This window comes from Tachysurus vachellii, chromosome 3 (assembly GCF_030014155.1).
Source record: "Tachysurus vachellii isolate PV-2020 chromosome 3, HZAU_Pvac_v1, whole genome shotgun sequence".
Lineage (NCBI taxonomy): Eukaryota > Metazoa > Chordata > Actinopteri > Siluriformes > Bagridae > Tachysurus > Tachysurus vachellii.
In genome coordinates, this window is record NC_083462.1 from 12,429,103 (window position 1) to 12,450,891 (window position 21,789).

The 21,789-nt window shown below is 36.5% G+C and overlaps 2 protein-coding genes across 4 annotated transcripts; both read right to left on the reverse strand.

Moving 5' to 3' along the window:
* Positions 1 to 169: 169 nt before the first annotated feature.
* Positions 170 to 4,232, reverse strand: LOC132842857 (uncharacterized). Of its 3 annotated transcripts, none has more exons than XM_060865784.1 (6): positions 3,426 to 4,232; positions 3,284 to 3,306; positions 2,863 to 2,995; positions 1,741 to 1,914; positions 518 to 1,170; positions 170 to 394 (listed from the first exon to the last, which is right to left on the reverse strand). In XM_060865784.1, the coding sequence occupies exons 1-5, from the start codon at positions 3,450 to 3,452 to the stop codon at positions 523 to 525; spliced, it is 1,005 nt and encodes a 334-aa protein (XP_060721767.1). In that variant the 5' UTR covers positions 3,453 to 4,232; the 3' UTR covers positions 170 to 394; positions 518 to 522. The 3 variants fall into 3 exon arrangements, with proteins under 3 accessions (XP_060721767.1, XP_060721766.1, XP_060721765.1); XM_060865783.1 differs by having other exon boundaries at positions 505 to 1,170; XM_060865782.1 differs by having other exon boundaries at positions 170 to 1,170.
* A 212-nt stretch (positions 4,233 to 4,444) lies between these two features.
* Positions 4,445 to 7,136, reverse strand: LOC132842858 (uncharacterized). Its single transcript, XM_060865785.1, has 6 exons — positions 6,990 to 7,136; positions 6,431 to 6,567; positions 6,162 to 6,205; positions 5,550 to 5,938; positions 5,317 to 5,451; positions 4,445 to 5,209 (listed from the first exon to the last, which is right to left on the reverse strand). Exons 2-6 carry the CDS (start codon positions 6,484 to 6,486, stop codon positions 5,093 to 5,095), a joined length of 741 nt encoding a protein of 246 aa, XP_060721768.1. The 5' UTR covers positions 6,487 to 6,567; positions 6,990 to 7,136; the 3' UTR covers positions 4,445 to 5,092.
* Between the last annotated feature and the right edge of the window lie 14,653 nt (positions 7,137 to 21,789).

Consider the following 21,789-nt stretch of genomic DNA (forward strand, 5'->3'; position numbering starts at 1 on the left):
AGCAGTTTTGATTGGGCGGCCTAAAACCTGATTTACACAAACAAGAAAATGTATTTCTATAATAATAATGTGTGAACAACCTTGCTGTTGTTGATAATAATGGGAACTATTGAAATAAAATTTAGCTAATATACATTATAGAGTCAACAACAGGCAATGAAATCTGCAGTTCTGGGGATTTTCAATATTTTATTTTATGTAGATGTTTCAATGCAATCAAGCAAACAAAACATAATAAATAAGATAAAACCATAAGAAAAGAAGGTGTCACGGTGGTGCACCATCATTGCAGCCTCACAGCTCCATGGTCCTGGTTATGATTTTCTTCTTTAGTTACTGTCTTTGTAGCATTTAACATTTTCTCCCTGGGTTCTCTTGGGTTTTCTCCTACAGACTAAAACATACAATGAGGTGGTTTGGCTACACTAAATATCAACTATATATTACACAAAAAAGTACATATTACTTTCATTTCCATCTACAGCATTTGGTAAACATCCTTACCCAGGTGACTTACAGAAGTCATTGCATTGGGCTGTAGAAGAGAATGTTCTCATCATTCATTTGAATGTCAACCTTCTGAAGCTGCTCTGTCAAGCGTGCTGTTGTTAAACGTCTGAGATTCTGTAAGTTTTCCTCAGTATGATTTTCCATCAGTGTTTCCTCTTGTATGTATGGATTTATGAGTAGTAGTTTGCTCAAGCACTCTGCCTCAGCACAGTTCCCATAGGGATGATCCCCTTTACCTGGGTCTGGGTCTCTTAGATTAAACAGCTGGTGACACTTGTAGCATGGACCTCTTTTGTTGTAACCATTTGAGTCTCTAAAGTATGCCTGACATTTCACTGATGTAGGAAATGTTATACCATCGCCAGGACCTTCTGGATAAAATGACATGACTGCATGGGATACAAGCTCGTGCCATGTTTTAAGACAAGACACGTCGATCAGAATTCTCTTTGCATTTCCTTTTCTGCAGGAAAGAGATGCCCCGTAGTACCTTTGTGGATCTGAATCTAAATAACACACACATATTACTGTTGACTCCAGAGAGTAAAATTGCTCATATGTGTTGCCTGGTTTGTGAAGAGGGGGTGGGAATTTAAGTTTCTCCAACAGTTTTTGAAGCTTTGTTAATATGTTCTCTTCAGTGTCATGAATGATCTCCATCTAAATACAAATGGAAACAACAACAAAGTAATCCAATGAAAACATACAAACACATAGAATATCATAGGTCAAGCTCTTCTTTATCAGATTTCTTGGGAATGGGGATGGGGTGCTGCTCTGCCTTAACTTGGATATTGTTCTGCTCTCTGCTGAGGAAACTCTTAGACATTTCTTCACTGGACCACTAGATGGCAGCCTCTCACATCTTTTTGAAATCCTTCTGTTCTCACCTGTTTAAAAAGCTCCTTTTTAAAGCATTTACTTGTCTAAATGTTTTTGTTGTTTTGCCTGCCATAGTGGTCCTTGTGTTTTTTGTGGTTTTCCTTTTCTCTGCACTTGCATCCACCTTTACCTCCAATTTGTGACACAAATGATGGTGGGTGTTTTTTTTCTTCTCAAAAATGCTGTTTTCTCATTTTGTCATTACCAAACACTGTAACTATAACAGTTTTCTTTAAGGTAATTTTGTAATGGTAAAATTATCTTAATGCTTATTTTGGTAATCCAATTTCTTACGTTTTGTTTTGAAACATGGCCCTTGTTTTGATCATTTTTGCAGTTTGAACTCACCATGTCTAGCAGAATGGAAAAGGGAGTGCGAGTTGGCAGATGACTTTTGTACATCTCAAATGGCCGAGGAAACATTTCCTTTGCCCCTGTAACTGTTTCAGTTCCTTTGAAGAACGTTTCAGGAGCCAATCTGAGCTTATGAATGTAACCAAGGAAGAAAATGCTGTGAAGCATCTATGACAAAGAAATATATTGCAAATATATTAATAATAGTCTGAAAGGTTGCTTTATTTACTGTATATGTGAAATGACAGCATTTTTTACATTTGCATATTGGGCCTTATTCAGAGTTGCCACTGTGATTTGCATGAATATTTATTACTGCACTGTGGTATTAATTTATATAATTCATATACTAATGTCTAATTTGGTGTCACCACAGTTTCAAGAATAATCTGACCAAGCCTAAAGACATAAATATCAGTGTACCATATTTTAGCTACATCAAACAAAGACGGGGAATACCAACACACATTTCTGAGTCACTTATACATGCTTGTGTTTTAGGCAAACTCTGTGTACACAAATACATTTCACCTCCTGAAGAGGAGAAACCCCCAAAACAAATAACACCTGAAAGAGGCTAATGTTAATGCCAGGAAAAGCATAACAAAAGAAGAAACCAACAATTTGCCAATCAAGGGACATGCAACCAAATATTACATATTATTTACTTCAAGACTTACCTGGTACTAACAAAACTAGCCTGAGACAACAGGCAATATGCTTTATGTTGTTTAACACATCCAGATGTAAATACTAGGGAGTAAAAGCTACAGTCCTAAGCTCTTATTCTCATATCTGTCTTTTGATCTGAAACTCAAATGTCTTTGGTGTCTAATACAAAGAATTGAATTGCCCTAAATATTATTCGAATATCATGAATAATATTCATTTATACTAATCAGTTAGGTTTGTTTGATTGTCGTAGCTGTGTCATGTTTAATCTTAGAGTTACATAGGTTTGTTGTAATACAAAACCTATTAATAAATATGGACACAGTTATAGAAACAACACTGCCAATTAATGAAAAATGAACCACGTAAAGTAGATTTTAACAGCATAAATTGTGTAGGACACTAAATTACTTCAAATTGTTTTAGGGTTTATTTTCCACCTACCTCATCCATGTAATCAAGGAGTCTGTAATTTTTTTCTGTCATTTTCATAGTTTTGCAGATTAATGAGCAAGCGCATGATAATAGGCTTTTCTTATTATTTTCTGTATATCTCAAGTAATTTGCCCCAGGTTTTCTGAAAAAAAAATAGAATAAGTCAAATATACAGTTAAAACCTAATGCTAGGCGCATTTTTTAAATTTAGACCGATAACATGCTTTATTAAATAATCCTAAAACCTTTTCAAAGATGAACTCTTTTGTCAATCCTTCAAATATACACTACAAATGACACACTGAAGGTTTATTTTAAAGACTTGGCAACAGGACAGCACATTGATTCATTTCACATTTGGTTAGCAGTAACATATTTATACAATAAATAATTTACAAAAGAAACAACAAACAAACAAACAAAAACTCACCTCTTTGTTCTGTTTTGTGAATTCTTAATAAAAAAACAATTTCAAATTAGTAGATATATATTAGATATAAGAGCAGTAATTTTTTTAGTTTTAACTCATTTAATTAATATTTTAGAGAAAGGGAGAAATCAAATATATTTACCGACTCTCTGCGTGTTCCAGGTTCCATGGTTCACAAAGAAATTCAAGAATACATTCATGCATGTGCAGTCTGACAGATACTGTAGCTCTCTGACTGCCACACCTAAACAAATCGCGCGTTTGTGTTTCACTTTCCAGGAAGTGTTTCATTTCCTTGTAAAAAGTCTCTTTTGTTGTAACGTTATGCCTTTAGTATTTTCTGGTACGTGTTAATGTTGCTTTTGATGTTTGCACTTCTAGATCTCCAGGCTTTTCATGCGATGTGAAGTAGAACATTAAGATTAAACCTCAGTGATTCCTTAAAGAAGGAAATTGTTCACTATACAGTAAATAAGTGAAAGTGAGCGAGTAAACAAACAACTAAATAAACAGGAAACACATTAGCGTAGTATGTTGCAGTATAGAAGCTTTTTATATACAGACATTATATATTTATTTATTTTTGTCTTTTGATCATTGTGTACCATCTCAGTGACACAGGTCCTGTCCTGCCCATTTACATCTTACGTCAAATCATGAGAGGAAAAACACTACCTTAAATGTCAACTTGCATGCCATGGTTATTAGGTAAGCCGATAGGGAGTTTCAGGGTGTGATATATTTTGACAAACAATTTTTAACGGGAACTGAACTTTATTTCACAAGTTACTATGGCCCAACTATTTCCTTCGAACACTCTGCTTGATTACTGGCTAGATGGTGTAATCTAGCTAACCACTCCACATATATTATAACTAGCTAAATCATTGCAATCTATATAACAATTTAGTGATTTTTATGTTATCATTATGATCAGCGATTGTTCAGTGTTCAGTCATTTTGCTTGCAAAAGATGTTTTTAGATGTTCCCTTGCCTGTTGATACACTACAGATTATAAAGTTATAAATTGACAGTCATGTGAATATGGTTTCATAAGATACATTTTAGATTCATTATGCCCTAATTTGTTTTAATGGATTGGATGGATAGATGGATGTTTAGATGTAAAGCTTAATAAGCAGATGGAAATGCAGACAAAGCAGATTTGTATTTTGCTGTTTATTGAGGAGGAGGAATGAGGAATCTACCAGATATACATACATACATACATACATACTGTGAACTATATATATCTTGAATTGTTATTATATTAATTCTTTATACTACTCCTTATGTTTATCTTTTGTTCTATGTTTATGTTCTGTAAAGCTGCTTTGTGACAATGTCCATTGTAAAAAGCGCTATACAAATAAACTTGAATTGAATATCAAAGAATCATATACACACATTTAATCATTAAACAAGAAAAGTTAAACATTTCCAACTGTTTATAATGACATTATAATGTAATGATATTAGTGGTCAACTGATAGATCATTAAGGCTGATATGTACAGAAATGCAAAGTGCAATATTTGTCTTTTTAATTGTTAATTTCTTAGATGGTTTAGGAGAGGCTCAGTACATAATGAAAGTGAATTATTATGTTAAAATTTTCTTCAGAGATACTTACATAAATATTATGCAAGATAAGTGCTCATTTGCTTTTACATGTATTCTGTATGTCTCCTTGCTCCCAGCCTCAGATTGACCAATTTGCCACATTGATTTCTAGATTTTGACCATTAAAAGCTCATATTAGCTCATCAGTCCATGTAATCTATTGACAAAGAGTATTAAATGCTCTCTTTATTGAACACTCAGTAATTTTTTGTTTGAAGGAGCATTTTTCATTATGTAGCAATTAGTCTCCAAACACTGTTTTGTTGTGTCTGAATTCTTCTTGGGACAGCCTTCTTCCACACCCTGAAATTTGAACATAATTAATCAGATTTTGCAAAAAAATAAAAAATACAGCAATGGGATCTACAGATGAAAGAAATTGGGGCATTTTTTTCTTGACTGAAACTCACCTTCAATTGATTTTGTTTGATTTTCCGTAGAGATTCCAATATTTGGAGCTCCAAAGGTTCACAGAAACGGTTGTGTGCTTCTGTCATTTCTTTCATTTCATCAGATTCCATGATTTCATTGTACTCTTCCTCTGTCTGAAAAACATAACAGGTCACAGTAAATATCCAGAAGGAAAAGGTTGAAAACCAGTGCAGGTCAGTAATTAATTTTAAGGAAAACTGTAAAGACTTACGTATTCCTCAAAACATTCTCCTAGATTGTAGCGTTCTAATCCAGGAAAGGTCAAGCCAGTTTCAAACAGCTCCTTTATATTTCTGGCTACAAGGTGCAGAACTTCATCTTCGTAGGCATAGATATTCCCGTCTTCACACAGCAAGAGGACTAACTGCAGGCCAAATGCATCGCATGGGAACTCATCAATTGCACCAATCACCACCATCTCCATTCTCTCTGGTAGGAAGAAATCTTTCCAGGCTTCCAGCTGATCGTCATTGCCACTGTAGACTGTGTCATCCTGTCCACACACCCTCATACTGTAACCCTTTGGGTTTGTGAGGGGAATCAGTGTACCAGAGTAACGTTTTACAACACTGGCAAATTCACCAAGTTCCAAACAACCACCTAAAAAGAAAAATGAATGAAAGCCTGACTGATGCAAAAATTAACAAAGTTAGCATCTAGAATAAAGTAACCCACAAAACAAACTACCAAAGAGCATTATTACAATGAATTAAACATCATGTTTTAAAGACTATGAATACAAGAATATATGAATATTGAAATCCACAGTAAGTGAAAAAATAACATTAGATGACAGCATTCTACAAAATATTGATTATTATACCTTCTGTATAGAGTCCAGATAATTCGCATTTAACTTGGTCACATCTACAAAACAGCATCATAAACATCATCAGCATAATAATAATAATAATAATAATAATAATAATAATAATAATAATAATAACCTACTGTAATAATAAACTGTACAATGTTCAATGATAAACTGACTCAGAAGAAGTTAAGAAAAATGTATATGCCTCAAAGGATATTTAATTAATAAATAAACAATAATCAGTATTGTGTAACTTGAGTAGGAAAATTACTACATACCCATTTTTAATGTCTGATGGAACATTTGTGACCAATTCATGCAATTGTGCAGCCATAATTCTAAAAGTATGAGAAACTTTGTATAGCACGTGTTTCTTATACTTTTACAATGATGAATGCACAATCGATGAAGTGGGCTGTTAAGAGAGAAGGGACAACAGTTAATATGAAGAGTAATAATGTATGGTTAATAATGAAAGCAAAACATTTTCAGAATATTAGCATAAACACTGATGTTCCCTAGAACATTCTTAATTATTCTGACATAACTATATGAAAAAAGTTTAATAATAAAATAAAACCTTTTTTCTAAACTTTAAGACTAAAAACATTTCATAATAAGATTTACACACACACACACACACACACACACACACACACACACACACACACACACACACACACACACAGAGCCAAAAGCTTATATCACGTTCACTGAAATTATTACCAAATTTAAAATAATATAATCACACCAACGAACTTAAATGAAATAGAGCTCACAAAGATACAACATTCAAAGTTAAATCAGCTTAAAAAAAAGATACGAGATTAGACTTACACAAAGATTGTTCCCTTTGTGGCTGCTTTGCGGAAGTAACCTAAATTCCCCCTTCCTAGTGTCGTGACGCACAAACAAAACGCTAATGTTTTTCATAGATATCTACACCTAGATGTCGCCTTGGGTACGGCAGTACATCGGAACGAATGCGTCAATAAAGCCGCCTTCTTGGTACAGGGGACCCCCTCCTCTTAATGCATCAGCGTCAATGTCACCATAAATCGTCATGAATGCGATTTTCTAGGTTTTTTTTTTTGGTTCGTTCCAAAGGTCAGACATGTATTTATCATTAAGTCCAGAGAAAATTTAAGGTTTTGATATTAAGATAATCTACTTTTTCAAAATATAATGCATGGTACTAGTAGGTCTAAGTTTATTACTTACATTCTTCCACTTGAGTAAACAAATGAACAATCACTACTTACCTTATAGCCTACTGCATGCAACACTGCTACAATGGTGTGACTATACATGTTAATTTAAACATTTAAATTGTATTGGTTTATTAAATATGATACACAAAGCAATTTGCAGGTGGAAGCAAATCACAAATTTGCAGTGTTGTATAAAGTACTAGAAAGCAATACTTGAGTAAAAGTACAAGTACTAGAAAAAGACTTTGATAGAAGTGAAAGTTACCTTTTAGAATATTACTCAAGTAAAAGTCTTAAAAGATCTGAAATATACTGTACTTAAGTATCAAAAGTAATTTTCTGATACTTAATGTACTTACGTATTTGAAGTAAAAGTAAAAAGTAAAACTTCAGTGATTTCGGTAGGCATAAGAGGCACTTCATCCGGTAGGAAGAATCTTTCATTCCAATGTACAGAAACATTTCTTGCAAATACGACCACGGATGTATAACCTTATCTTCTTCACCCTGTTCACCGAGTTCACCACTATCGTCGGGGTGGTCATCTATGATAACAGGAGGTCCTCCAGTAGGTGCTTCCATGGCGGTTTCAGTTGTGCTTCCTCCTCCTTTGCAGTGGCAGAACTAGAGTTTTATACATGGGGTGGCCAGGGGGTGGCCAAGGCAACTTTAGGGGGTCCACAGACTATGACACAAATTACCCTAACAAGGAGCATGGATGAATCCCATAATTGCTCATTAGATGTAGAATATATCTCTCATAATCTATTTTATAATTTATAATATATTATGTTATAATTTTATCTTGTATACAGTATGTCACACATGAATCGACACCTAATTACATTTTTATGTAAAGCCTAAACTGATGAAACCATCTATAACGAGCTAAACTTAAATTCTGAACTGGACATGTGACTGACTAACTGACTGACTGCCTGGTGGGTTCTCAAACCTGTTGGCGGTTCTTGTGAAGTCTTGTGACTACTAGGATCAGGAAGGAAGCTGCTCTGGGGTACTGTGGTGATGTAGGGGCTGGGGGTGGGCTGGGGTCTGTTTGCACCTGATCTGTATCTGTAACAGTTAAAGACTTACACACACACTGCACTGTACTCTATATGTGTATAACTAGCACAAATATCAACGTAATGTATATTATGGCTAAACTGGGGAACGAACCGAACTCTCTTGTCTGATTAATCTGTTAATAGCGTCTAACGTCAATTTATATAGCGATGTAACTTTCGAAATATTTTTCTGGAAAACTAAATCTTGATGTTTAATCTCAAAGCTTACCGAAATTTGATGTTACAGTATTCTTCTCTACCTCTCCAGTATTTCTTGTTACTGATTGATGGATTTGAAATGTTGAGCGGTGCCGCGACCAAACGTCAAACAAAGACTTCTTTTGATAGGTGAAATGAGATGTCAATCAGCATCAAACTTCCAATGCTATCAAATAAAAAACCTCTCTGGCTCCGCCACTGCTCCTTTGGCAACATTACGCTGAAATAGAGCGTGTGGAGCTGCGTAATACAATCTAGGAGCAGTGATTCGCTAAACCTCCCTTATTGCAGTCGTACATATTTCTTCTGATTTTATTTTGTAGTAACAAGTAGCGAAGATGCTTAGTGGAAATATATCGGAGTAAAAGTATACATTTTATCTAGGAAATGTAGTGGAGTAAAATTGAAAGTTGACATAAATTTAAATAGCGAAGTAAAGTACAGATACGTGAAATTACTACTTAAGTACAGTAACGAAGTATTTGTACTCCGTTACATCACAACACTGCAAATTTGAGAGGAACATAATGTGAAAGTTAGATAGTTGAGGTGCCAAAGACTGTTCAATCTTATCTTTATTCTTGTCCCGCAATACTTTTGCTACATTAAATAAGAATGTACTAAAGTCACCTAAACCAAAAAAAAAAAAAAAACAACAAAGTTTGACTTTGAGGCTGAACTTGTGTGTTACACTGCCAAGATAACTGGTGACATCCTTCCAGGACTGTCAGCTGAGTTATCCATTTTTAAAACTAAGTCTTTAGTATCCCTGCAACAACAACACGACCTTACACAGTTTCTTCCTGACACTTTTGCTCTGCAGTTGCAGAGTAGGTATGGAATAAAAACACTGTCAATAATAATCGTACGTAATTCAAAGCATTTGTGTGTAAATTTTAATTTAGTTGTGCGTAATTTAAAACTATTGTACGTAATTATGTTTTTTGCGGAGTTGGATCCCAAAATCTACGGCCACGACAGTTTACAGATACGAGATTTTGTGTGTTTGTTCAAATACAACTCCAAAATGTACGACTATGACAGTTTACACACACAACGCTTGTTTTCACAACACCTCTTTTTCACACACGAAGTGCGGTCTGCGAAGCAACTGTCAAAAATACGTCATCACGTTCACAGGCATTACTATCCGAGGGAAGATTAATCGATTCCACGAAGTGCGCATGCGCCCCGCCCTCTTTTAAACCAGTGGCGCCGAAATGACGGATTAGCAGCCAAGCGCTCACTCATCGTCTCCGAATTTGGAAGGAAAAACCAACTTACCTGAGACGATGAGTGAGCGCTTGGCTGCTGATCCGCCATTGTTAGCACACTTTAAAATAATGGTCTGTTGGTAACGAGTGACTATGCAGGAAGTAATAGGTAGTACTGCATTAACACTGAGCTTAATACTACTAACTAATATGGAAGCAAGATGAACTAAGCAGTATAAGTAATAGCACATTTAGGACAAAGGTAATTCTTTATTTGGTATTCAACAATTACCAAATAAAAATATCCTGATTAAGAACTACTTGCTAATTATGATAAATTAATAAAGAACCACTTAATTACTAATCACAACATGTCTAAAAGTAAACTATTGTCTTGTTTTCTTCTTAACATGGTAATAAAATGCCCTTTTCAGAAGATTGCACCTCAAATGGGCTCTATATATTATCAATAATATTTCTATTAGATAATTCTGTAGTTTGTGATAAATTCTTGATTGTTTTAAGCCGTTCCCTAGCAGAACCTGGAGAGACAAATTGTTTACTCCCAGTGTCCTTAGAGCTTGTGTTGGATGAAATCATCTCTTTCATATGCAATACATTTAATAAGCACATGATCTACTGTCTCTTCTTGCCCACATTTATTACATTTCCCAGTTTTGTGCTTCCATATTTTGTCCAGTGTCCAATGTGCATTCTAATGATTCTAATATCCTCTTTTCTGGAGACAAAAATTAGTTTCTTTCTGAACCAAAATGCTCTTGAATGTGGTATAAGTGTCTTTCTTTAATTCCAGTGTCCCACTCCTTCTGCCACGTCTTTCTTATTTCTTTCACTATGACCCCTCTCAATTCCTTTTTACTTAATGTATGTCACTTTGTGAGTGTTTGAAATCCTGCTTGGCCAGAGTTTCTGCCTCCTCATTTCCTTTCACTCCTACAGTATATGTGATGGGACCCAAAAGAAGTTAACTCTAATCTGTACCTAATAGTTCTAAAGAGGCTTTTTAGTGCTTAATGAACGAAGTCTTGTCTTGCTGTAGATGTTCCATTTGACAGGCTGCTTAAAACAGACAGTGCATCTGTGCAAATTACTGACCTAGCAGGCTGTACTACCTCTATCCACTGAAGTTCTAGCACTATAGTTGATATCTCAGATGAAAAGACTGACATTTTATCTGTTTTAGACATCTCTGACACATCGCTGAATTCTTTACCATCAAACACCAAGCATTAAGTCAAGTTTCTGTTGAACATTGTGTTCAATTTAGGCTTGATTAGGATTGGATATTCCTTAAATAAGATTATATCAAATGACATTATAATAAAAATGTATAATAAAAAGGATATCAATATTGATCCATGGACTAAATTAGGCAAAGCATTTACAGCTACTGTTTAACCTCTTTCTAAGTAATTTTTTTTTTTTAATGACCCATTCTGACCAGCAATGCAAAGTCTGCTGAGCAGCGGTTTACTTCATCTTTAAAGCTACCTGTACTTTCCCAGTCAAATCAGATAAGTCATTATGCTGAGAGGAAAGAGTTGAGTTGTCAACTTCTGTTATGTCATGTACTGATGTTAGATCTGACTGGGTAGGACAGGGTTTGTGAGCTTTGTCTTAGTAAACCTATGGCACACCCAAGCAAATGATATGGTACATAATAAATAATTCAACACCCAACCAGAAAACGTTTAGGGTTTAAAGCAAATAAACAAATAAATAAGAAAAAAGGTGTCACAGTGGTGCACCATCATTGCAGCCACACAGCTCCATGGTCTGGTTATGATTTTCTTCTTTAGTTATTGTCTTTGTAGCATTTAACATTTTCTCCCTGGGTTCTCTTGGGTTTTCTCCTACAGTCTAAAACATACAATGAGGTGGTTTGGTTACACTAAATATCAACTATATATTATACAAAAAAGTACATATTACTTTCATTTTCATCTACAGCATTTGGTAGACATCCTTACCCAGGTGACTTAGAGAAGTCATTGCATTAGGCTGTAGAAGAGAATGTTCTCATCATTCATTTGAATGTGAACCTTCTGAAGCTGCTCTGTCAAACGTGCTGTTGTTAAACGTCTGAGATTCTGTAAGTTTTCCTCAGTGTGATTTTCTATCAGTGTTTTCTCTTGTATGTATGGATTTTTGAATAGTAGTTTGCTCAAGGACTCAGCACAGTTCCCATAGGGATGATCCCCTTTACCTGGGTCTGGGTCTTTTAGATTAAACAGCTGGTGACACTTGAAGCATGGACCTCTTTTGCTGTAACCATTCGAGTCTCTAAAGTATGCCTGACATTTCACTGATGTAGGAAATGTTATACCATCACCACGACCTTCTGGATAAAATGACATGACTGCATGGGATACAAGCTCATGCCATGTTTTAAGACAAGACACATCGATCAGAATGATCTTTGTATTTCTTTTTCTGCAATAAAAGAGATGCCCCTTTTCAGATCCACCTTTGTGGATATGAATCTATATAACACACACTGTTGACTCCAGAGAGTAAAATTGCTCATATGTGTTGCCTGGTTTGTGAAGAGGGCATGAGAATTCAAGTTTCTTCTGCAGTTTTCGAAGCTCTGTTATTATGTTCTCTTCAGTGTCATGAATGATCTCCATCTAAATACCAGAGGTGGGAGTAAGTCACACATGTGCAAGTCACAAGTAAGTCTCAAGTCTTAACCTTCAAGTCTCAAGCAAGTCCGAGTCATTTTTTGTGAGAGTCAAGTCAAGTCAAGTCAAGTCACTGCTTTATGTCAAGCAAGTCAAGTCAAGTCAAGTCGTAGCTTGAGTCAAGCAAGTCACTGACAAGTCATACATATGTTTGATGATTTAACTAAATGTATATATTAAACAAACTTAAATCTACAGTATTTATGGACTATGATAGTTTTATTTGCAACAACAATGATTATATGCATTTATTTTTAAAAGGTGTCCACATACAGGTGAGTTGTAAATACAATAAAAATCTAAAAATGAATAAAAATCAAAACTACAAAGCCTAAGATGTAAATGTAACTGAAATAAGGCCAACATAAAAGCATGAAAAGTTTCAATATGCCTCAAACATGGCAGAAGACCATGGAAAAGTATATATAAAAAGTACAATGGTTACTTTGCAACCAAATGGCATTTTTGAACAAGTATTCCCTTTTAATGGGACATGAACACATCCTTAAATTAGATCCTTCCTTTTTAACAACAGAATAACAACAATCAATCACGTCAACCAAAAAACGTAAATTATTGAATCCCACAAACCTTGAAGTGAATTAACTATTGGAGAGAGAGAGAGAGAGAGAGAGAGAGAGAGAGAGAGAGAGAGAGAGATGATTGAAGTGAGTGTAATTTATTAATTAAAGGGATAGTTCACCTAAAAATGAAAATTCTGTTATCTTTTTCTCACCCTCATGATGTTACAAACCTGTATAAATTTCTTTGTTTTGATGAACACCCATGTAGATATTTTGAGGATTGTTTGTAACCAAACCATTCACGAGCCCCATTCACTTCCATAGTGGGAAAAAATAATACTATAGAAGTGAATGGGGCTCATGAATGGTTTGGTTACAAACATTCCTTAAAATATCTTCCTCCGTGTTCATCTAAACAAAGAAAATTATACAGGTTTGTAAAATCATGAGGGTGAGAAAATTATAAAATATTTTTTTTTTTATTTTTGGGTGAACTGTCCCTTTAAATTGAATGTGTGTGCGTGTGCATGCGAGACAAGAATTTTACTGCGCTTGCAACTCTGAGGTTTTTTATTTTTATTTTTTATTTATATTTATGTTTTTTATATATATGTGCATCCCCATAAACGGTCCATACGCTTTTCACACAAAGCCTAACACTGAAGACCAATTATAAGTGCTATTGGAAAAAAGCTGACATTTCCACATAAACAGTGACCAACCATTTACACTACATTGCGCTTGCAAAAAAATTAATTTGATAGAACTTTGTCATTCAATTGTGAGCGATGTGGTCGCATACTGCTGGTCTTCTCTTCTTATCTTGCACAAAATCCCGGTACCTGAACTTAATTATTTTTGGTGTAGCGCCTTCCATGTTTCGTCACGACTGTTAAGGTTTATTAGTTAGTGCGCGCGCTCCCTCTGCGTGCCTGCTGCGTCACGTGGTTAAATTACGCACTTGCGTGCGTTTAAAAACAGATTTAAAAACAAAATAGACAAAAAAGATAAAACAAAAACAAAAAAACAAGTTATTTCGAGTCATTTAACTCAAGTCCGAGTCAAGTCTCAAGTCATGAATGTCAAGTCAAAGTCAAGTCGAGTCTTTTTTTAATATTTGTCAAGCAAGTCTCAAGTCTCAAATGTGCGACTTAAGTCCGACTCGAGTCAAGTCATATGACTCGAGTCCCCCATCTCTGCTAAATACAAATGGAAACAACAACAAAGTAATCCAATGAAAATATGCAAACACATAGAATATCATAGGTCAAGCTCTTCTTTCTCAGATTTCTGTGGGATGGGGATGGGGTGCTGCCCTGCCCTAACTTGGATATTGTTCTGCTCTCTGCTGAGGACACTGCTTAAACATTTCCCCACTAGGCCATTAGATAACAGCCTCTCACACCTTTTTGATCACTTTCTTCTGTTCTTACCTGTTTCGTCTTCTTTCATTAATCACCTATTTAAGCTCCTTTTAAAGCATTTACTTGTCTAAAAGTTTTTGTTGTTTTGCCTGCCATAGTGCTCCTTGTGGTGTTTGTGGTTTTTATTTATACACTCATAGCCTTTTTCTTAGCATTTTTTTCCACTTTAAATAAAACTCTGCACTTGCATCCACCTTCATTTCCAATTTGTGACACAAATAATGGTGGTTGTTTTTTTCTCTTCTCAAAAAATGCTGTTTTCCCATTTTCCAAATACCAAACACTGTAATTATAGCCGTATAATTATATAAGTTTTCTTTAAGGTCATTTTGTAATGGTGAAATTATCTTACTGAATATTTTGGTAATCCACACAGTATTATTTTGTGATTTGTTTTAATATCATCATGAATGTAATTTATTTTTATCTGAATTAAGACATTCGGATAAGCGGTAGAAAATGAGTGAGAGACTGAGTGAGAGTGAATTAAGACATTGGTCAATTTACTCAGAACTGAAATTCATTTATTCATTTTCCAAGTTTTGTTTTGACACATGGCACTTGGTTGGATCTTCCTGGCAGAACTGCTTTACCTCTGTCATATTCTATGGACATCTCATGTGTATGGCCCTCTTCAAGTCAATCCATAGCATCTCTATTGGGTTGAGGTCTGGGCTCTGACTTGAGATTTGATGTTTTCATGATGATATGCCATGCCCTTTCTATGCCAGATGTAGCACGGTGTGTTTTTTCCCAAATAGTTCAATCTTAGTTTCATCAGTCCACAAAACTTTTTGCCAATATCGCTGTGGAGTGTCAATGTGCTCTTTTGCAAACTTCAGGCATGCATTGGAAAGTTCCAATGATGCCTTCAAATCTTTGGCTGTCATTCAGGGTTGTTTCTTTACCTCATTGATGAGTCTTCGTTGTGCTCTTGGTGTCATGACTTATTGTACAGTGGCGGGCACCCACTTCTTGGTAGAGTATCAACAGTTCCAAAGCATCTCCATTTGTAGATTGTTTGCCTGATTGTAGACTGGTGAATTTCTAAAGTCTTTGAAATAACTTTGTAGCTCTTTCCAGCTTTGTGTAAAGCAACAATTCTTGATCATGGGTCCTCCGAAAGCTCTTTTTCACATAAGCATGTTCTTCTTGTGCAGAACAAACTCCAAAAGTTTGAGGGGTTTTTATCAGTCAAAGTAGCTGTAGTCCACACCTCCAAACGTATTATCCTAACGAGACCAGGTGTGCTAAACCCTGACTCCAATTAGCTTTTCTGAGGTCATTAACTCAAGGGTTCACATACATTTTCCACAATGCTCTCTGAGGTTTTTTGGTTGTTCTCAATAAAGACATAAAAGATCAGAATACCCTTGAAATAGATGAAGCTCAGATCACATTTTATGACAAATGTATTCAGAAAACCATGAAATTCCAAAAGGTTCACATACTTTTCTTGCCACTGTATCTCCTCTTTGACCTCTTACCTGGCAGCTCCATCTCCAACATCCATTAAGTTCTTCATGATGTTGAAGGAAATGAGCTGTGGAGTGAAGTTGCAAAAGATTTGTGTAAGAAGGAACATAATTCAATTCTTATAAGGAAACAGAGTGAGGTTAAACGGGCTAGAAGAGAAAAGCGCAAAATAAGAGAAGATAGACAAAGGGACAGAAAAAGATATCAAATGAAAACAGACGAAAACCTAATTAGAATAGAGGCCCTAGTAGAGGAGGTGAGAAACTTAAATATTAATATAAAATAAAATGTTCCTGACAAATGAAGACATCACGGATCAGACACTGTACCTATACAGTTGAAAAAAATATGTAGAGCCCGACGAAGAAGATCATACTTCAGTTAGTTCTATTTTTCAAAAGTTCAAGAGAACTCTGAAGTGTTTTCTTTTATTACTTTTATGTAACTCTGTATAACCTGTTATAGCCTTTCAGAATATATACAGGACTAATTTCCGCCCCTTTTCCACCAAAAATAACCGGGTGCTGGTTCAGAGCTATCCAAATGACCACAAAATTATCATTTACTCATTTTTCAAACAATGGTGTATTTTATTTGAGCACAAAAGGCGCCATACCATCTTAATACACCTTGGATAAAACTTTAAAGTCATCTAAAAGTTTGATAGCTAAACCACGCCCACAGACACCTGAAACAAAGGGAGTTTTTCCCTCCGAAATCCGGGCTGTAGTATTGGCCATCTCCCCAAAGATGGGTGGAGTTCGGGACCTTTAAAATGTCACAAACACCACCACTCCTTGGTCAGACTTTCGGAACAGCTTGGAGACGACTCCATCTTCCTTCAAAGAACTTCCGACAAGCTTCACTTCCCAGAACCATCTTCTGACCCCATCCTGACTGAGATTTCTCCATCCAGACTCTTGTGCAGCAAGCCAATGCAAGTAACCGTTTCCTTTACCAACCAATTTAGATGCGTATTTTAAGTAGGAACCTTGTATTGAATCTTAAGGTGAATTTAAGTTTTCTGTGACGATTTCCCAGTTAGGGTGTGATTAATTTTGAAGTCTAAGTTTTGCCATTCCTTCCCTTCCTTTCTAATTTCTTCTTTTCCAGTCTCTTCCTCCCTTTCCCCAATCTCAATTTCTTTTGTGTAGTTTTATTTTCATTTTTGTTTTCTCTATTTCTTTTGTTTGTTTGTGTAGTTAGTTTTATGTTGTGTTTGTCTCATTCATTAAACGCCATATTTTTGTTCCAATTGATTGTCTCTGAGTATCACTCACAAACGTAAGGTACCTGCAACATCTGGTCTGAACTACATGCTCTATTAAGTTAATTTAATTTATATTACGGTATAAAGTAAAAGGGAAGTGCGTCTTTCTCGGCCGGGAAGATACCGTTTTCATAGAATTAATAAAGGTTACATGGCCTGTTCACCGGAAAAACAGACCAAATAAGTGTAACGTTAATTCCATTACCGTCAATTTCAACTTAGTTTAAAATATTTAGGAGTCACTATAACACGATATAATTACTTATAAATATTTACCTTGCTTCGCGAGCCAAAACCGCTACACTTGAAATATACTCGGTGTGCATTCTAGTGTAGACAGGCTCAGTGCATGTCATACTCTGTGTGCATCAGAAAACAAACACAGGCATACACTTGGAGAGTGTTTCTTGGTTTGGTATAATCTTTGCATTCTAATTACTTTTACTTATTCTAATACTGTTTGATTATTTGAAGGAGATTTTATTTGTAATTTTCTTTTATTTTACTTTACATATATTACACACATTTATCTGTATTACATTGTTTTTAATAGATACATTATTATTAAATACATTGCTCCCATTGTGAGGACCCTGAAAAGTCAAAAAGTCTAAGTCTCACTCCTTCATCTAAAAGATTCAAATAATAGATTAGGTAGAAGAACTTGAAGAGGATCCTTTGTTAGAAGACCGAGGGACTTCGAAGGACACCTGCATTCAAGGTAAGACCAACTCTGATAGTTGATCTTGTGTTTTCAAAACTAACCTGTGCAAACTAGGACACATTCCTTAGTGGGACTGTGGAAGGGTTTCCTACACAATCCGAAAACATGTGTCACTAAAGGACACATACGTCAGTATAAATTACTTCAATGTACATGTCCAAACGATCTCAACTTATCCTCTCTAACCTTGTCCCCAAAACAGCCAACCTGGGGCGCTAGTGGGACCTCGCTGAAGATGGACGCTTAATTCGGTAGCTCTTTGCTGGTTCCCTTTTCTTTTTTATTTATCTTTGGTTAATCTATTTTATGCTCGAAGTGTGTTGTACGAAGAAACGCATGATTTTCCACTTTTCAGTGACTTGACGTGACATACAGCTAAGTATGGTGACCCATACTCAGAATTTGTTCTCTGCATTTAACCCATCCAAAGTGCACACACAGCAGTGAACACACACACTGTGAACACACACCCGGAGCAGTGGGCAGCCTTAGGGTTAGGAGTCAGACTCTCTAACCGTTAGGCGAAACGTTAAGAAAAAACAAGCTGAACCAGAGGAGGCCTCGTCAGACCCAATGGATGCCATGCTGACCGAAATTCGCTCGCTGGGAACCAGTTTGGGCAATATTGACAGTAGATTAGGTACAATCGACAACCGTTTGGACAATATTTGTACCTCAGTTACCTCAATACAGGAAGCCCTTTCTAACTTATCTGGCAGGGTGGCGTCAAACGAGTCACGCTTAACCGAGGCTGAAGCGAGAATCTCCGCCGCTGAAGAGAGCATGGTAACACATGAGAGAAAAAATCTCAAGACAAAGATTTAGCACTAATTCGAGCTAAAGTAGACGACCTGGAGAACCGAGGCAGGCATAAAAACTTGAGAGTTGTCGGCCTCCCTGAGAAGGCTGTGGGCTCTGAACCTATCGCGCAGTTTCTCACCAGGATGTTGTCGAAGTGGCTGGACCTCGCAGCTGATCTAGACTTTGAGATCGAAAGAGCTCATAGATCTCTCGGCTCTGCCTCGGGAGCAAACCGCGCTCCACAAAGTGTTCTAGTCCGCTTCTTATGTTACGCGGATAAGGAAATAATACTGCAAGCTGCGCAGAAAAATCAGCCATGAAGGGTCTCGGGCTGCGTTTCTTTCAGGACTTATCTGCTGAGGTGCTGAGGAAATGCTGGGAGTTTGACGATGTCAGGAGAACGCTGTCCGCCCGTGATATGTTCAGAGGCTTCGTTTATCCTGCTAAATTTCGCTGCCTTCACGGAACACAGATGCATCTTTTTTCCTCCCCAGCGGACGTCACAGAGTCTCTGAAGGCTTTAGAAGATAAGTAATGCTCGGATACTGCAATACAGGCATAAGTTTATTAAGCTGAAACTTGTTTCTCAGCACACTTGAGTATCTTACTGTGTTGACTTTCAATAACCCAAGGATCACTTATTTTGAAGTGGATACGTGGCCGGGATAAGTTATTTTATAATCAAGACTTTATTTCTTTATCTTACTGGCATTTTTATTTTATAATTGCTACAAGAAAATTGCTTTTGGCGAGGCCACGCACTATTAGTTAAATGCTCACGCCTCGGACGTTGAACTTAGGAGAAGGGAACTGGTCTGTAGCGCCCGCGCGCCCCCTATGGGCACCACTCTGTATCAATACTGGGTATGGGGCATTATTATCCTATGCTCGGTACCAGTCGGGTACAGTTTCGTTTCTATAGCTGTGCCTCGTCGTTTGGGGACGAGGCTGGAGGGCAGGGGGAGGGGGTTTTGGGTTCAGTATGTTTTGTTTTGTGTTTTGAAATGCAAAAATGTCCTTGGTCGGTTCTACACACGTTTCAGATATAATACAGTCTTAAGTGTTCAGTTTTTATTACTTTTTGATATTCTATGACTACGCACAATACAGCCAGGTTTGTCACATGGAATGTTAAAGGGTTACGACATGTAATTAAGAGGAGAAAGATATTAACCTATCTTAAAAAGCAGAGTACTACAATTGCTATGCTTCAAGAGACACATTTATCTGATTCAGAACATTTAAACTAAAACATGTTTGGGTAGGACAGACATTTTTTCTTCCTGTAAAGCAAATACCAGGAAGAGGGGCACAATTATTTTAATTAGTAAACACTTCCCCTTTATTTTAGATCAGCAGATTAACGACCCGGACGGAAGATATGTTTTAATTACAGGTACAGCCTATGGTCAACCTATTGTCATACTGAATGTTTACGCTCCGAATGAAGACTCACCTGAATTCATCTCTAAAACCGTACTTTTGTTTAACCAGTACTGTAAGGGCTTGGGAGTTTGTGCCGGGATTTTAACTGTGTCAAGGACCAAAAAATGGATAAGTCTACTTTAGGCTCAGCCACTAATCCTAGATCATCCCTGGTCCTTAGGGAACTTTGCAATGAGTCGGGCATTATCGAGGTCTGGAGAGAATTTAACAGGGGGAGTAAAGAATACACTTTTTACTCTAACCCCCACGGATCCTATTCAAGATTAGACTACATTCTGATTCATACCCAATATCTTCACACAGTGTCTGCCTGCCAAATTGGTTCAATCGTTCTGTCTGACCATGCTCCAGTCCAGCTGGATATGACGCTAAGTGAATACAGGACTACAAAGGTTTGTGAATCGATTCGGGATAGATTAAAAAACTATTGGACAGATAATGAAAACTCACCTGTATCATCTGCAACTATTTGGGACGCTGCGAAGGCTACAATTAGAGGGCATATTACTGTATATCTTACAATTCGGCATGCAGACAGGCTTGCTCCAAAAAAAGACAGAACCTTGAAAGTGAAGTAAAAAGATTGGAGTGTCTACACAGTACAGTCCCTACTCAGACAAACTGGGCCCAACTATGTCAAGTCAGAGCTGAACTTAATCTGGATCACACAAATCATATTAAAAAGCTTATATTCCTTTCTAAACCAAAGTATTATGAATATGCAAATAAACCTAACAGATTACTGGCCCACCAAATAAAAAAATACAAAGTGAAAGAACAATTAAGTCAATGAAGTCCCCAGATGGCTCAATCACATACAATGCTACCTCGATTAACGATTTATTTAGAGATTTCTACAAAACGTTATATAAATCGCAAGTCACGGCCAAACAATTTGATATTACCAAATTTTTAGACAGAATCCCTCTTATGACTATTTCTGAAGATGATAGAGTATTTTTGGATTCACCCCTGTCACCGGAAGAAATCTTCAGTGCAATCCAATCTATGCCCTCCAACAAATCTCCAGGCCCTGACGGATTCCCCTGAGAGTTTTATAAAAAGTTTTGGCCAGAACTCTCTCCTATCTTAATACCCGTTCTCCAAGATTTACTAGACCATGGAGTGGCCCCTGAGTCGTGGAAAACGGCATCAATTTGTTTAATTCCAAAAAAAGGAAAAGACTTTCAAGAATGTGCCTCTTACAGGCCAATAAGTCTCCTGAATACTGATTATAAAATACTTGCTAAGGTCCTTGCTCGCAGGCTCGAAACAGTATTGCCATATATCATTAAGCCGGACCAGACAGGTTACAGCACCAGCAAGATGGTAAAAGTTCAAAAAGCTGACTTGGATGACTTGGATGTGAGGGATAGAGAGTGATTTTCTGAGCTGTTTTCCTCACTCTGGATATATCCAGTTCCTGAAGGGTGGGAAAGGGGAACAACAATAATTCTTTCAGCAGTCTGAACCATTCTCTGTAATATTCTGATGTCTGATTTTGTAGCCAGACCAGATAGTTATTGATGTGCAAAATCAAGGTGATACAATAACTA

What these genes read in the sequence shown, in the direction of transcription:
- LOC132842857 (XM_060865784.1), bottom strand. Translation starts at nt 3,452, where the DNA reads ATGGAACCTGGAACACGCAGAGAGTCG. An exon ending in TCCTTGATTACATGGATGAG is followed by an intron (nt 1,915 to 2,862) that starts GTAGGTGGAAAA and finishes TCTTTGTCATAG; the next exon opens with ATGCTTCACAGCATTTTCTT. An exon ending in TTTCCATTCTGCTAGACATG is followed by an intron (nt 1,171 to 1,740) that starts GTGAGTTCAAAC and finishes ATTTGTATTTAG; the next exon opens with ATGGAGATCATTCATGACAC.
- LOC132842858 (XM_060865785.1), bottom strand. Translation starts at nt 6,486, where the DNA reads ATGGCTGCACAATTGCATGAATTGGTCACAAATGTTCCATCAGACATT. An exon ending in GAGAATGTTTTGAGGAATAC is followed by an intron (nt 5,452 to 5,549) that starts GTAAGTCTTTAC and finishes TATGTTTTTCAG; the next exon opens with ACAGAGGAAGAGTACAATGA. An exon ending in TCAAACAAAATCAATTGAAG is followed by an intron (nt 5,210 to 5,316) that starts GTGAGTTTCAGT and finishes TTCAAATTTCAG; the next exon opens with GGTGTGGAAGAAGGCTGTCC.